Here is a 16,685-nt window from a genome sequence, read left to right as displayed (position 1 = left end):
TCTACTATATACTAGAGGTTCGCTAACTACGGTCCACTAGTCAAATCCGGTCACACCATTAGTTTCAACAAGGTCTATGACAGCTTTTGCCACACAATGGCTGGGCTGGTAGGGTCCACAAAGCAGAAAATACTTACTGTTTGGTCCTTTACAAGGAAAGTTTGTGGACTCCTGCTCTAGGAGGGCCGCTGAACAGCCTAAGAGTTTCAAGAACACAGTAGGTCCTTACCTTTGCTGACATACTCTCTGAAGCGCTGCTCCTAGTCCCCAGAAACACCTGCACCATTTCTCACTCTATATGAAAGCTGTTACGAGCCTTCCCGGGTGCTCCACAGATGTATTACTATTATGAAAGCTGTAACTATACTTCATTGAGCTTCTTTGTTCACATCTCTCTCTCTCTCCACTAGTACGTAAATCTCTTGAGGACAAGGGACAATCCCAGCACCAATAAAAGTTTAGTTAATGAATAAATGGCACACAAAGTCTTTCATAATTTGCCATCTTTCTCATTATTTTCCTGTTTTCCTATTAGCCAGTGAAAATAATCTGTCTTTTTATTTCATTATTTTTCAAAAACATCATTTCTAATGACAGCGTAATGATCAGTGTTTTATATTCGTTTTCTTCACAATTTTGGTGGATACCACCTATTCCTGATAATTTATGTGCATCTATTTAGTCTGTTCATGATTTGTTGAAATATACCTCTTCCTGAATTTCGTCTTTAGCAAAGACAGAAACAATGGAATCTTGGCCTTTCTGGGTTCAACCTTTTCATCTATGGCAATAACTTCTGCACCTGAGGATTAAGGGGCTCCACTGATAAGTATTTTATTAATGGCTTCAGAGTGCTTCAAAGTCAACTATAAAAATGCAATTTTTTTTAATTTGCTTAAGTTTTCAGTATAAAATTAACCTCCCACCCCTTGCGGGTAGTCTTATACTCCTTACCTGGGACATCTCTATTATATTTTTGTTTATATCTCTAATAAGATTTCATTTTACTTTGTCAGGGGTTTTACTAAGTGTATTTTTCAGTTTAGTTATTTAACGGGCATTTGTCATTTCTCTTAACCCCAAATTTGATGGATTTCTTTTTCTTTCCCCTATTTGTGTTGTCATTACTAAGAATGTTTCCCCCACAAATGCTTGTTGCATTCATTTTAGAAACCAGCTTTATATATTTATTACAAATTACATCTCATCCAGGTAAGGGCTTTTCCCCCCCTTTTCTAAAATGTACATGGATAGTTAACCCTGTTTAATTAATTTACCCATTCATTACTTCCAGCTCAGTTTCACTATCTTAATAATGTGGTCTATGATCTATAGTTAGATTCATTGTTATCGTGAATTGTAAAATTCATTGTAAGATTCCGTATTCATTCAATGTTTATGTATTCATTATAAGGATCTGAATATGTATAATACATAAAATTGTATACACAAAAGATCATGAGCTTTGCAATCAGGCAGATCTAGATTTAGATCCAGCCTTGAACACTCTGAGACCTTGAGCCAAGTACTTAGCTACCTATACTTCAGTTCTCCCATCATTAGCCAAATGGAAGTAACTCCCTTAGTGTAACACAGGGCTAGGATAATGAGCATAATGTATGTAAAAGTAACATGCTTACAAAAATGCCCATTATATTACATGGAAAAATGGTAATTAACTCCCTCTTCCCTCCCATCTCAAGCAATAAGAGCAATAAATGCTGGGCTCCTCAATTTAAGTCCATTATTAAATTCCCTTAAGTAAAAGAAATTTGGCAATTATGGACCATGAGCTTTGGATGTTCATATACTCTGACCCAGTTTTTACACTTTGGGGAATCTATCTTAATGAAATAATCTAAAACACAGAAATTGTTTTATGTACAAAGATGTTCATTGTCATGTTTCTTTTAACTGCAAAAATAATTAGAAACTTGCTAACTGTCCAACAGTAAAATGTTTAATTATGAGAAATTACACCGAAGTTATGTGGTTATTTAAAAAGATGTTGACAAAATAACTTAATAGCATGAGAAAATGCTTAATGTGTTGAGAAAAGCAGAATGTAAAATTATTCAGTGTTCTCAACTGTGTAAAAATCAGAAAAACTAAGAAAAACATATTGCAAGGAAATGCACCAAAGCATTTATAGCAGTTTTCTCATAGTCCTGATATTAGTGATTATTATTTTATGGTTGTTTTATATAGTTTTCTAAAATACCAATGATCATGACAATTATGAAATAGCAATTATTTATGGAGTGTTTACAACATGCCCGGCTCAATTCTATGAGCTTATTCATCTAATCCTCATAACATTATGAGATGAGGAAATCAAGGCACAGTGAGACTGCGTAACGTACCCATGGTCACACAGGTATTTTGGAAGGTGCCAAGATTTGAATACAAGAAGTCTGGCTGTATAGCTCCTGTTCCTAACTGCTATACTACAAGATCTGCTTTGTTTTCAAATTTTAACCATTAAAAAGGCACATGTCAATTCAAATCTTGTGGTCTTTCTTTCAGTTATCAGCTTTCTTTTAGCTTTCTTTCAGTTTTGAGTTCAAATATTTGCTCTGCCATTGGGTGACACTTTGAAATAAGATGCCACCATTTTTGTATGGGTTCTATCAATTTCAGAAAATTCTAAGACAAATCTGTACTCCTATTTCCTGTTTCAGTATCTCATTAAACCATTGAAATTCTGGAACTCCAACATTCTTCCTTATTATACCTACTGACAGTACTTTCAAGAATTCTAGTAAGGAGGTCTTGGAGCAACCAAATGTGGCTTCTAGAAACTCTCTCTTACATTCACATCCATCCATGTAACTATAAATCTAGTTACCACCTTTGCAAACACCTGTCTTCCCTTGTAAAGTTCACCCCTCTTCAACCCAGGAGACCACTCTCACCTGCCAACACTCCAGATGTCTACCATGGCACTGGCTGAATGGGACTAAGAAAGATCCCCAACATCTGGGGTATGTTGAAATCTGATTCTTCCATTTTGAAGGTGTCCTTATTCTTCATTGTTTTTGAAAACTTAACTGGTTAATCAACCACTTTGATTATCTCGGCTTTCTTACCCTTTTTTGGTAAACAAATTTTTTTCTTTTGGAACAAGATCTTTTTGGCAACAACATATGTTCAAATATCAATCCCAGGAAGAAATATTCATAATTTATACCCTGGGTAATAAAATTAACTTACTGTTGTGCTCCTCTGCAGTTTATATTTAATACATTTTTTCATTACATATGTCACTTGATTTGGCTTCCTTTATAACCAAATTTCTTAAAAACAGTACTTGCAGAATCCAACATAGTTAAATGTAAGAAATTCTCCTAAATATAAAACATTGACATTTCAATGCAGTCCATTTTCAGTATTTAGAAACTTAAGTTCATGTGATGGTTTTAACATTATATAAAGAAAAACTAGTCATAAAAACAATGAATACAGTAACAAGTATTGATAATGGAAATATTTACAACCAGAATCATATATTTTTACCAAAATCTTATCCTGCTCATAACACATAATGGTAATATGCTTGATTACTTTAAAATACTTGAACAGACTGAAACATCAATCAGTGGGAGGAATATTTCCCTGAATAGTCCCGCAAAGATGTAACCACATCAAGACTGATCAAAGATGTAACCACATCAAGACTGATTTAGGTGGGGGTGGGTGGGAAGGAGGGGCTTTTAGGAAAAAGAAAATGGAGCACTAATAGTTCATTAGACTCATATTAAATTACATGAAGTAAAAACCGTACTGCCAATCTGTTATGCATTATATATGCCAGGGAGTAAAAAAGAAATCTGCACTTTCAAACTAGTATTTCTCTTCTGCAGTGACAAGTTTTCAACTTGGTGGAGCCACTCTCTAAGAAGAATGGAGTGCAGGTCAGGGTTAAAGTGGAAAACAGAATCCTTTTCCAAAACACTGAATCCTCCCCTGCTTCACTAAATATAACTTATTTACCATTTTAATATGAAAGCTTAGATATAACAGGGAAACAAATTCCAAAAGGAACTTTTATTATCCTAAAAATGAGCACATCAGTATAGTCATTTTACAAACTTACATTTATGAGAATACCTATTACACGATTCAACTTGTATCTTAAAAACATCTTTTCTTTAGAGTAAAAAAAGGGTACTTATTTATGCCTTCATCATTGAAGTCATCACTGTTTCAAAGCAGTATTATTATTAAGCTTCTTAATACAACTGTTAAAATCAATTTGTGGATAGGCCCCAACTTTAAATTTTTACACTTATCTGCTGATGGAGCAAAATGATTAGTGATTGTTAGGATAACGTGCCCAAACTGTAAGCAATCCTTGCAAAATCCAGTTGATTTTTAAAATCTGTAAACAAATACCAGGCGATCATTTTTAAAGGAAGAACGCCATTCCCCAAACAGGTTGATTGTGGTAGCCGGTCTGCTCCTCAGCAGCTGTCCCCTGTTGCATGTTCGCGTGGGAGAAGTACAAAAGGGTAGAAGGGCAGAAAACAAACCCACGCAAAACCCAGTTACAAACGTTAAAATTATGTAAACATGTCGTGAAACCAGGAGGCCCCAAGGGGAAAGAACTGCCTGGAGAAAGCGATCAGCTGAGTGTGGAAGCGACGGCGTGTACGGGCCCGGGACTCCCTGGCAAAGGGGGCCGGGCGGGGACAAAGACCGGCCATCCGGGGCAGCGCCCGACAGTGTCCAGCACCAGCAGGAAGCAGCCGTCCCGGGGCAGAGACTGCGGGGCTCAGGGCCTCCAAATGCCGCGGTTTAATTGGCAGAGGCAAAAGCTCCCCGGGGAGCAGACCCTCTCCTTCCCGCCGCCCTAACCGGCCCTAGGCCCTAACCTCGGACACCTGAGGAGCCGCTGCCCGCCCGGGTCCCGCAGGACGCCGGGGCCAGCAGCTGTTGGGCTTCGAACCGCGCAGCCGCGGCCGCCTGGCTCCAAACGGCCGGGCGGGGACCGGCAGGGCGGCGAGTTCGGCGCCTCTCCCCGAGCCCTGTCAGCCAGCTCAGAACAGCTTGCCTCCACTCCCGCCCTCCAGTCCAGGGCCGCGCACCCTCACGCCACCTACCCGGTCCCACACCATCCCAGAGGCCTCCGGTGCTCGGGCCGTCTGCCGTAGCGGCGCTGCCTCCTGTCCGAGGCCTGAAATGGCTGCGGAACAAAGAGAATCTGGACTCCGGCGAGCGCTGGTACGATTGGCCAGGGGGCGGGGCCCACCGCGGGAACGTTCGGCGGCGGTCGCCTTGGCAACGGTGCCCCGACCAGGAAAGCGGCGGCTCAGGTCTGTCCCGCCTGCGGACCTGCGCCGGGCAGCTCGCCGCAGCGGTTTCTAAGCCTGCGCTGCAGCCTCCGGCGTCCGGTGTCGGCCCGCCGCGGGGCTCACACGCTCGCGCCCTCTGCGGCTGGCGCGCTGGCCCGAGCCTCGAGCTCGCAGGAGGAGCCGCCGCGGACGCTGCTATGCACCGTGAGCCTCGACCAAAATGGCCCTGTAAGTGTGGTTGTCTAGGGGCTGTCAGGGCCCTCTTAGCATGATGACCCTAGCCCTTCCTAACTTCTGTACCTCAGGATAACTTCTAAAGTGACAGTCCTACCCCAGGAGCCTATTTCACACCGAACATGCCGTATATCCCACAATAATACAGTTCCAATGTCTCTAGTAAAAAGCAGAAATGGCTTCAATAGAAATAGGCAGACAGCTGCGTGCTAATATTGCATGATAAGCTTTTGAGGTGTGCTGTATCTAGCATGACAAGTGCTATGTAGGTAACATTAAATGACTTATAAAATTAAGTTTTACGTCTCCAGGTGTGTATTCATATAAAACTGTAGTTTCTCGCTGAAATAACATGCCCTCTTCCTAACCGGCCATCACGAGAAATTAAAATAGCTTCTATTTTCTGAACAGAAAATAATTCAAAATGGGAGAGGTAGACCTTTTTTATACTTAGGTTTAATAATGGCAATGAAAAATAACTTCCTACATACACATTACTCTTATATATTAATTTACTATATATGAATATTTTAAATTTGCGTAGCTGGATGATCATTCTTTTCTAAGATGATGATGCCTGTGATAATATTCTTCCTCACATGATCAATGTGTGTAAAAATGCCTGCAGTTTTGAGTATCTTACTTGCAAGTGCTATATATATTATGTTATGAAAATGTGTAGCAGTTGTTGTCTTCCAGGCATATTCTAGATAAAATTATAATACCAATACTAGAAAGTGTTTTTTAAAATGTATACTGACACAACTTATTTGTTACACTTGTTAGTAATTTTTATTTGCAGCAAGTTATTTTTGCAAAACTTCTCACTTATTTAGCTTAAATTTTGAGTGTAAAAGGACCATTTTTATCATTAGAAAATTGAACATAGCAAGAGAAAATATTTCAAATAACTAAAATACTCATGATTTCAAAGTTTTCTAATGTTAATTTGCTAGCAAGTGGATACAGTAGTGTATGGCAAAAAGAGCTGCCCCCTTCTCCCCCCAGGAATAGATTACTAAGAAAAAAAAAAAGGTAAACTTTCCTAAGTTGTAGTTTAGTATATCTGCAGGGAAATTTATATTTATCCAGATAACAAACAGGAGATATTTCAGCATTTGAAAAGTTCCATCTTGGAATAGGGAACTTTGATCTATACAAATCAGGTGAAGTATCTGCATTTTACTTTGCTAAATAAAAATAAAAATAATATTTTCCAAATGTAAAGGATTAGCAAATAATGACTGATGTAAGAAACTACAACTCAATTAATAAGGAATTCACCTGATTAATAGTTTGGAAAAATTGAGATGAGTTGAAAAGAAGTGAAGTATTATTTAGCATATGTAAGAGGATTTATTGGCCAAAATATTTCGAAAGAAAAAAATATTGATTATCAAGTGTTGTGATATCGAAATCAGGGAAATCAAATATTCTTTCTTTTATAAAATTTGAATGAAAGTGAATTGAAATTTTAGTATAAAATAGTTCTGCATTGAAAAAAGAGATGCTTAGACATGTAGCCCTTTTGTCTCTATCTCCTTGGTTAAATTAAGAGTATCTGTTTTAAACAGTAAATCTTATTATTAACAAGGATTTAGTAACACAACAGCTTATTTTATTTCACTTTTTCTGTTGTTTTCTCTTTGTACACTTTGCATATAAAATAGCAGCTACCTGGTAGTGTTTTCTCTTTTTACCCAAATACAGTACAGCAATGCTCATGTGGTAAAACTTAGACGAGTTGTTTGGTATTTTTAAGTGACATATACTGACTTAAAAATAGTAAGTAAACTTTGATTTTTAACCTCAAAATCTATTACAGTTATCTTATATTTTAAATTTCTATATTAATTTTTTTTTCCTTTGGTGAAAAAAATTGACCAAGATAAGAATTAAAGAATAGCAGAATTACAAAACAACATTAAGGGAGAAAACATACCTAGAAACTTTCACCTTGGAAGGGAAAGATGCTTATTCTGTCAGATGTGGCATTGTCAAAACAAGCATGGAGCTGGGAGGCAGAGGACCTGTTCTTAGTTGCTGGCTTCACCACTTACGGGTGTTTTCAGTTCAGTTTTTCCCAGCTTCACTTTCCTTGTCTTAAACAGGATTAAAGGAGATTAAAAGCTCATTAGCAGAGTACCTGGCAGATAGTTAGAGGGAAATAAAAGATAGTATTATTAGATATTAATACATATAAAAGAACAGATGTTTGAGAAAGAGGAATGGCTATTGAAAAAAATAGACTTGAAAATCCAAAAATTGTTAAATAAATAATTTTAATAGGCAATTGTTGGTGAGTATACAGAAACTCAGTAAGAGACGTGAAATAATATTTTAGATACAGGCAAACTTCTAAAATAGAATACTTCTGAGAAATGTTTCCATCTCTTACTTGTGGAAAGATGTGGGAATTCTCAGTATATTCTTTGACACTAGACAGTTTAAGGACTTGCTATCCCTTGAAAAATCTTTAGATTGGCATTAAGGAAAAAACATTTTAAAAAGTAATTATTTAGAAGAACTTAATTCAGACTTTGGAAGAGGGCAGTTATTGTCAATATTCAGCAATATGTAAATAATCTATAGGCATTTCTCATTTAAAGCAAACCCAATCTATAGTTTAAATGGACAAAAAAGATAAAGAGTTATTAACTGGGAAAGGATTAACTTCAAAGTTCATTTAACTATTAATATCTCCTAGTGATTGAAATATGATTCTATTTATAAAAAAGTCTACTTAGACTTCAACTTCTGGGAAGATGGGGTAGACCTACTTTTCCCTATTCCTTCCACGAAGTACTACTAAAACCCCTGAACATTATGTAGAAAACAAATATAAGGAGACTCTGAAAGGTGGAGAGAAGACAGACCAGCTAGGGTCCTCGAGACCCAAGAAACAACAAGATGGTTAGTTCCCTTTTTGCCTCATGCATCCCAGACTTGAAACTGAAGAGAAAAGAAAGAAGGTGGGACTAAAAAGTACTCAAAGAAATAATGGCTGAAAACTTCTGAAATTTGACAAAAGGCATAAACCTACAGATTTAAAAAGTTGAGTGAATTCTCAACAAAGGTGCCAAAACAATTAAATGGGGGAAAGACAGTTTTCAACAAATAATGCTGGGAAAACTGAGTATCCACATGCAAAAGAATAAAGCTAGACCCCTGCCTCATATGATATATAAAAATTATCTCCAAGTGTATCATAGAAATAAATGTAAGATTTAAAACTATAAAATTCTTAGAAGAAAACATGGAAATAAACCTTTGTGATCTTGAGTTAGAAAAAGATTTTTTAGATACGACACTAAAAGCACAAGCAACAAAAGAAAAACTGGATAAAGTGGATTTCATCAAAATTTAAAACTTATGCTTCAAAGAAACCATCATAAAAAAAGCAGAAAGACTACCCAATGAGTGGGAGAAAATATCTGCAAATCACATATCTGATAGAAAATATTTGTAAATCATGTATCTGGTATAAGACATATCTAGAATAAAGAACTTTTATATCTCAATAATAAAAGGACAATAAGCTAATTAAAAATGGGCCAAGGATCTGTATAGATATTTCTTTAAAGAAGACGTATTATACAAATGGCCAATCAGCCTATGAAAAGACCCTCAACATCATTAGCTATTGGGGAAGTGCTAATCAAAACAACGAGATACCACCTCACACCCAGTAGGACAGCTATAATAAGGACAGCTAATAACAACTGTTAGGAAGGATGTGGAGAAATTGGAACTCCTATACATTGCTGGTGGAGATGTAAAATGCTGCAGCTGCTTGGAAAACACTTTGTCATCTCTTCAAACAATTAAACATAGGGTTACCATACCATTCAGCGATTTTACTCCTAATGGAAATGGAAACATATGTCTACATAAAACTTGTGCACAAATGTTCATAGCAGCATTATGCATAATTGCCAAAAAGTGGAAACAACTCAAATGTCCATCAATTGATGAATGAATAAATAAAATAGAGTATATCCATACAATGGAATATTAACTGCTACTAAAAAGGAATAAAGTATTAATACATGCTACAATATGAATCTTGATAACATGCCAAGTAAAAGAAGCCAGTTGCAAAAGACCACATATTGTATGATTGTGTGTACATGAAATATCCAGAATAGGCCAATGTACAGGGACAGAAAGTAGATTAGTTGTTTCCAAAGATTGGAGGAGGGGAAATAGAGAGTGACTACCAATATGTATAGGGTTTCTTTTGGGGGTAATGAAAGAATTAGATAGTACAGGTTGTACAACCCTGTGAATATACTAAAAACTACGGTAAACTTTATGGTATATAAATTATATCTCAATAAAGCTGTTATTAACAAAAATAAAGAAGACAAATGAAACTCAAATAGGATTAACCCAAAGCAATCACTTAGTTCACAAAACACTTAGTTCAACTTCTGAAAACTAAAAACAAAACAAAACAAAAACCTTTGAAAACAGGGAGCAAGAAATGACACCTCACCCATAAAGAAAATATTTGAATGATAGTAGACTTCACATAAAAAACCAGGAAGACAAGAAGGAAATAACACTATGTTTTTCAAGTGTTGAAAGTAAAGAACTATCAATCTAGAATCCTATATCCAGCAAAAATATCCTTTAGGAATGAAGGAGAAATCATGACATTCTCAGATGAAGGAAAACTGAGAGATTTTTGTCACTAGCACACTTTTCCTAAAAGAATGGCTAAAGGAAGTTCTCTAAACAGAAAGGCAATTATAAGATAAAGAATATAGGAACATTGGGAAGGAAGAAAGAACAGGTTAAGCAAAAATATGAGTAAATGTAATAGGAGTCCCTTCTTCTGAGTCTTCAAATTATGTTTGATGGTTGAAAGAAAAATTATAACATTGATGTGATTCTAAGTGTTTGTAGAGGAAGTATTTAAGACAATTATATTATTAAATCAAGAAGGTAAAGATACATAAAAGGAGATTAAGTTTCTACACTTCACTTGAACTGGTAAAATGACAATACCAGTATACTGGGATAAGTTATACGTATAAAATATATATTATGTGCACATATATGTAACATATAAAACATATTATGAATAATATGTGATATACAAGTATACTTATATAAAATGTAATACCTGTTGAAACCAGTAAAAAAGCTATGCAAAGAAATACACTCAAAAACATTATAAATCAATCAATATGGAATTGAAAAAAAAGTGCAAGTAACCCATAGCAAGGCAGGAAAAATAAAATAATAAACGGAACAGACAGAAAACAAAAAAGTAAATGTCAGACTTAAGCCCTAACATACTAGTAATTACATTAAACATAAATGGTCTAAAAACATCATTGTATTTTGATTGACAGAGTGGATTAAAAAACATGACCCCAGTATATGCTGATTATAAGAAACTCGCTTCAAATATAATGATATAAACAGATTCAAAGTAAAAGAAAATAATAAAGAGCAAAAAATCACTGAAATTGAAAACAAAAACAGTAGAGAAAATCAATGAAACAGAAATCTTCTTGGGGAAAAAATCATGACAAACCTTTAGCAAGACTGAAAAAGAAAGAAGACACAAATTACGAGCTCAGGAATGAAATTGGGTATCACTACAGACCTTTCAGACATTAAAAGGATGACAAGAGCATATTACAAACAACTCTGCACACATGAATTTGACAACTTAGGTGAAATGTACCAACTCCTTGTATGTTACAAATTACCATAACTCACCCAACATGAAATTGATAATTTGAATTAGCCCTATTAAGGAAATTGAATCTGTAATTTAAAAACTCCCCCCAAATAAATCTTCAGGCCAAAATGGTTTGACTGGAGAATTCTGCCAAATGTTTAAAGAATTAATACCGATTATCCAGTCTCTTCCAGAAAAATAAAGAGGTGGGAACACTTCCCAAATCATTGTATATAGCTACTTATACCCTGATACCCAAACCAGACAAAGATAGTATAAAAAAGTAAACTACAAACCTATACCTCTCATAGACTCAAACATAGACTCAACATAGACTCAAATATTCTTAAAAGATTAGAAAATAAAATCCAGCAATATGTAAAAAGAATTATATACCATGACCAAATGGGATTTATTCCAGGGATGCAAGGCTTATTCAGTATTCAAAAACAAGTCAACATCATTAGCCATCAGAGAAATGCAAATTAAACCACAAGAGATATCACTATACACCTATCTGAATGGCTGAAATAAAAAATAAGCAACGACACCAATATCTGGCAATGATTCAAAGAAACGGAATCACTTGCACATTGCTATTGGGAATATAAACTGGTACAGTCACTCAGGAAAAACAGTTTGACACTTTCTTAAAAAACTAAACATACAACTACCATATGACCCAGCAATTGCACTCTTGAGCATTTATCCCAGAGAAATGGAAACTTATTTTCACACCAAACCTGTACATGAATATTATAGCAGCTTTATTTGTAACAGCCCCAAATTGTAAACAACCCAGATGTTCTTCAATAGATAAATGGTTAAAGAAACTGTGATACATCTGTACCACGGATTATTCCTTAGCAATAAAAAGGAACAAATTACTGATACACACAACAACCTGTCTGAATCTCCAGATAATGGTGAGTAAAAAAAGCCACTCCGTTGTTAATCCCAGCAAAAGCCATTCCCTCTCCTTGATCTCCCTCTACCCTTTTCTGTCTTACATCTTCAACCTGTTCCTCTCCATTGAATCCAAAACTTTTGCAGAATTAAACTAGATATGATTGTAACATTTGTAAGAGTTGTGGGGTCCTAAGTTAAGAAAGAATGCAAGATTCCATTAAGTTCTAGTCTTTTTAGGGTTGGAGGGAGAATGCCTCTGTGTATCTTAAAAGCCAAAGAAATACAGCATCTTACCAAGTGATCAACCAGAATAAAAGATGCAGACTTCAGTGAATAAATCAGGGCTGCTTACTAAGTGGAGTTTGGATACCACCTGAGCAATATGCCATGTCATGAAGTCCCTATTGTCAACTATAAATAGGGCCCAGTATGTTCCCTCGTTGCTGGTGGGAAAAGTCCAGTCAATGCCCTGGCCCCAAATTTCTAGTCATTATGCAGTCTCAAGCAAGCTAAGAACGAAGTTGCAAGTGACAGAAAACTCATAACAAGATAGTAATTTATTTTTCAGGTAAACACAGGCAGTTGACCACTGTTCTGGAAGTTTTGTAATTATCAGGGATGTCGGCTCTTCTGTCTTGCTGCTTTTCCATCCTTAATGTGAAGATTCTTTCTCATGGTACAGTATGAATTCCCAGGTTTCAGCTTAGCGATTTACAACCAAATCCCAGCCACTGGGAAAGAGAAAAAGATAAGGAGAGGTAAATGACCTTCCTTTTAAGAAAGTTACACACACCACTTTCATTTGTCATTAGCTAGAACTTTGTCACTTGTCACATGTCACATACCTAGCTTAACATCTAGGCCTAACTTCACTCCCAAAGAAAAGCACTACAAGTTTTCCTCTCACTGCAGTTCAAGGCCTGTCTTGCAGAAAATTCAATTGTCATTCTTCTCAAAACCTCCCCAATGGCTTCTAGTAACTCCTAGAATAGAAGTTGTATCAGAGCTATGAATCCCTATGTGATTTAGCCCTTGCTTTCTGTCTGACCTCATCTACTACCTGTCCACTGCTTGCTGACTTAGCTCCAGCCATACTGTCCCTCAACCAGACTGAGCTCATCTGCACCTTAGGCTTTCTAGACTTGCTGTTTTCTCTGCTAGATGGCTGCGCACCGCCACCCTTCTGGCACAAGACTTAACACGATTCTCTCTCTTACATCTTCAGATCTCAAATATCCTGCTACATATTCCTTGACCACCTTATTCAATCTCTGTCTTCCTACCATGTTTAATTTTATTAACTGCATTTATCAGGATCTACAATCATATTCTCTCAAGTTGTCCATCCCTTTCACTAACATGTGGATTCCATTAAAGTGGGAACTTTCTCTTACTAACAATCATATCTTTAGCATTAAGAACAATACCAGGCATGAAGTAGGTACTTAATAAATAGTTATTGAGTGGATGGATGAATGAATGCATGGATGACTAGCTCAGTGAAACCAGCCATTAAGAACATCTAACTCCCTGGCTTTGTTTTCATGCTGCTCCCCAAGCAACTTTCTGATTATAATTTAGCTTCCCACATAAATTTGATTACTGGAGGGAAAAACATTCTAGTCATGTTTGGACGTTGACTGACATTCTGGTTTTTTTGCGTATGTCTCCCCACTTTTGCTTAATGAGAGTTTGCTCCTGAAGGGCAGATGGGCCTTTGGGTTCAGAGTCTTGCCAGGGGACCTCTGATCTTGCTGGGCATTTCTTTGGAGGAGCAACCTTGGGCCAGGGTAACCCTACTAAAACCCTGGTAAGGCAAAGGCCCTGTGGGGTGGCTCTGTCTAAAACACCTTTGCTCCCTGTGTAACATTTCTAGATTTGTCTTTATCTTTGACTTGTGAAACTATTGAGGAACCCACCTATCACGTGACACATATTACCAACTTACCATGTAATCCCTCCTTCGGCACTGTCACAATACAACTTTGATTTCCTTTCTTCTTTAAGAAATTATGAATATGGAGGTTAAAAGCAAAAGTTTCATGCCATGCATATTTACATTCAAATCTTAAAGATACCATCTTGGAGATTTCAATCGACCTTTGTAATCCTTGGTTTTCTGTTCTGTATGAGAATAACAGTAGTACCCACCCATGAGGGCTGTTGAGAGGATTAAAAGAGACTATGCTTGTAAAGGGTTTGTCACAGTACCTAGCATAAAGTAAACACTCAATAAATGCCAGCTATTATTATTATTGCTTGGAATGAGTAATAATTTTTGCCAGGTGAATTTAAAATAATGCTACTTCTAACGTTATTAACAGTATAATAGAGGAATGCAAACATTTTTTTCTTTAAAAATATTTCTGTTTTGATAAATGTTTTGACCACGTTATATTCTAACAAAGATAAAAATGTGTTGGGCTGGTTGTCTCATTCCAGCAAGGCAGAAATAGTGGTAAAACTTAGTGAGAATGGTACCTAAAAGGGATCTCAAATCCAGCTCTTTTATGGAAGACATGGGAGGAAAAGACTGAGTTAGTCTTTCCTTATCTCTTAGAGGTTATTAATCAGAGTTAAAAACAAAACAAAACAGTGTCCTTCTTTTGCCTGTGTTTAGCCTCCCCTCCTTATTGCCTCCCCCCCCCCCCCCCGTTATTTTTCTTCTGTTTACTTTTGTCTCTTTGTCTTTCATTTTGGAATTTTTCTGAAATGTCTGGTGAAACTTGATTCTCCATTCAGACATTTACGGGACTGAAAAGCAGATCAGAAGCTCTGTTGTGATGGAGAAATTTGTGGACAGGTAGGCATCTCCAGAGTGCCATGGGGCACTGAGACAACTTTAGTATTGACAGCTTTTTTGATGTCTTGACTGAGAGGAATAAACATGGTTCGTCATGTTTGGGGACCTGGAAAGGGCTAAAGGGATGGAGATGTGAGGTCTCGTTCATTATGTCTAACTCTGAGTAGTCCTTTATTTTCGTTTTGGTGCCTCATTCCTGCCCTCTGCTGTCCCTGGAGTCCTCATGACTGGGGCCTTTTTGGTTCAATTATTATAGGTAATAAACCTCTCCTTTTCCTAAGGTGATACGAAGAGTAGTTATCTGGCTTCACATGGTAGGGTTCACTTTCAATTTGTTCTTCTGTTGTCATTCTCACTCCGTGTCTGTGCCTTTTTTAGCACTTCCAATTCCTGAGTCCTTCCTGGGCTCTATGGAGAAAATCACCTTGCTTCAATTTGGTCTTAGGCACTTAGATTACAGGTTTCTCTGCTCTTGTAAGTCAGTTTTCGCTTCTTCATCAGCTCTTCATCTTCACAAATTTGTTAACATTCCTTGTTTGCTGTAGTGTCTTTCCAGCTTTCTTTGTTCTTGTGAATTTATACCTTTAAAGGTTTTTTCCCTTTACTGTCATTTTCAGGGGATTTCAGGAAAGAGAGGTAAATATGTCTAAAGGTTAAACCAGAATTTTTGATCCTACTTTTAAAAAATAGCTGTTAGATGAAATACTGGACATAGCTTCATTTCTAATTTTGAATAAGGAAGCAAGTATTTCAATGCATGTAATTTTAAGGTTAGCAACTGGAAATTCAATATTTAAAAATTAAATTTAAGTTTAATTCCACTGATATATTAGGAGTCAGTGTTCGAATTTTATTATAGCCCATGGGGAATTACATGAAATTGGTCCACATAAACTGCCATATAATTTTTCATGTTTTATATGTCATGAAAATTCTTCACAAAATTGATTTACAAATTAATCAGCAGCTTTCATAGAACAAGGACATTATGCAGAAAGGTTCATATTTTTAAACACAGAATGGCAAAGCAAAACTTACAGATTAAGTATACATGCATATCTTTTAAAATAAATCATCCCTGGAGACAGAAAGTAGGAAAGTCTTTTTCTAACTTTTAATTTCTGCACCAGAAATTCTGGGGTCATAATATCCAAGCATCCAAAGCATTCCACCAAACCACCAGGGCTTTCTTCTATAAAGATATTTATTCATACATTTTAAAGCAATAAAAGATTTCCTTATGAAGTTTTCCCATGGGGCTCTGAAGTTACATGTATGCTGGACTGGCTCCTTTTTTTCCCTCCCTTCTTCTGCATTTTTAGTTCAATTTTCAATTGCATCTCTTAGCTATAACTTTGTTTTGTCCTTAGTGTTCACTGTTCTTATTCCTTTAAGACTTACTAGATTGGCAGTTTGTCAAAAGACCAATTTGTGATTCCGTATGTTATGCTTTTCCTAGCACTCCTGTCAGGGAAGATTTAAAGAATTCTAAAATGAGGGCTGTCTCTTCTCTAGTTGGCCTGAAGTGGAAATGGTAGTTTAGATTTGCTTTGCCTATACTGGTAATGATTGTACAGTCAGAGAAATGAATTTTAAGGCGTGGAAGCTCTCTTCCATTTCACAGGACTTGTGTCGCCTATAATGGAAAACATATCTCATGGTCTCTAAGGACTAAACAGAAGGAAAGCTTTCTAATCCTGGCATTGGATCTTTCTGAGGGGATGCATATTCACATAAACTAGAAAGA

General features: G+C 36.5%; 2 protein-coding genes across 9 annotated transcripts in view; one reads left to right on the top strand and one right to left on the bottom strand.

Annotated features, from left to right (window-relative positions):
* The window catches only part of TNPO1 (transportin 1), a 78,356-nt gene extending 73,086 nt beyond the window's left edge, over positions 1 to 5,270 (bottom strand). Inside the window, exon 1 of the mRNA XM_019728092.3 lies at positions 5,103 to 5,270. Coding sequence (XP_019583651.1) covers positions 5,103 to 5,117 — 15 coding nt within the window. The 5' untranslated portion in view covers positions 5,118 to 5,270. The remainder of the gene's footprint in view (positions 1 to 5,102) is intronic.
* Positions 5,271 to 5,314: 44 nt separating this feature from the next.
* Positions 5,315 to 16,685, top strand: part of ZNF366 (zinc finger protein 366) — a 293,096-nt gene continuing 281,725 nt past the window's right edge. For all 8 annotated transcript variants that reach the window (XM_074328844.2, XM_074328846.2, XM_074328845.2 and 5 more), the window contains exon 1: positions 5,315 to 5,522. The gene's annotated coding sequence lies outside the window, so the exon portion shown is untranslated. The remainder of the gene's footprint in view (positions 5,523 to 16,685) is intronic.

Source organism: Rhinolophus sinicus, chromosome 3, assembly GCF_057876585.1.
Source record: "Rhinolophus sinicus isolate RSI-liver-muscle chromosome 3, RSI-T2T, whole genome shotgun sequence".
In the NCBI taxonomy this organism is placed as follows: domain Eukaryota; kingdom Metazoa; phylum Chordata; class Mammalia; order Chiroptera; family Rhinolophidae; genus Rhinolophus; species Rhinolophus sinicus.
Note: the sequence above shows the minus strand (reverse complement) of the source record. Positions and strands in the feature narration are given on the sequence as shown.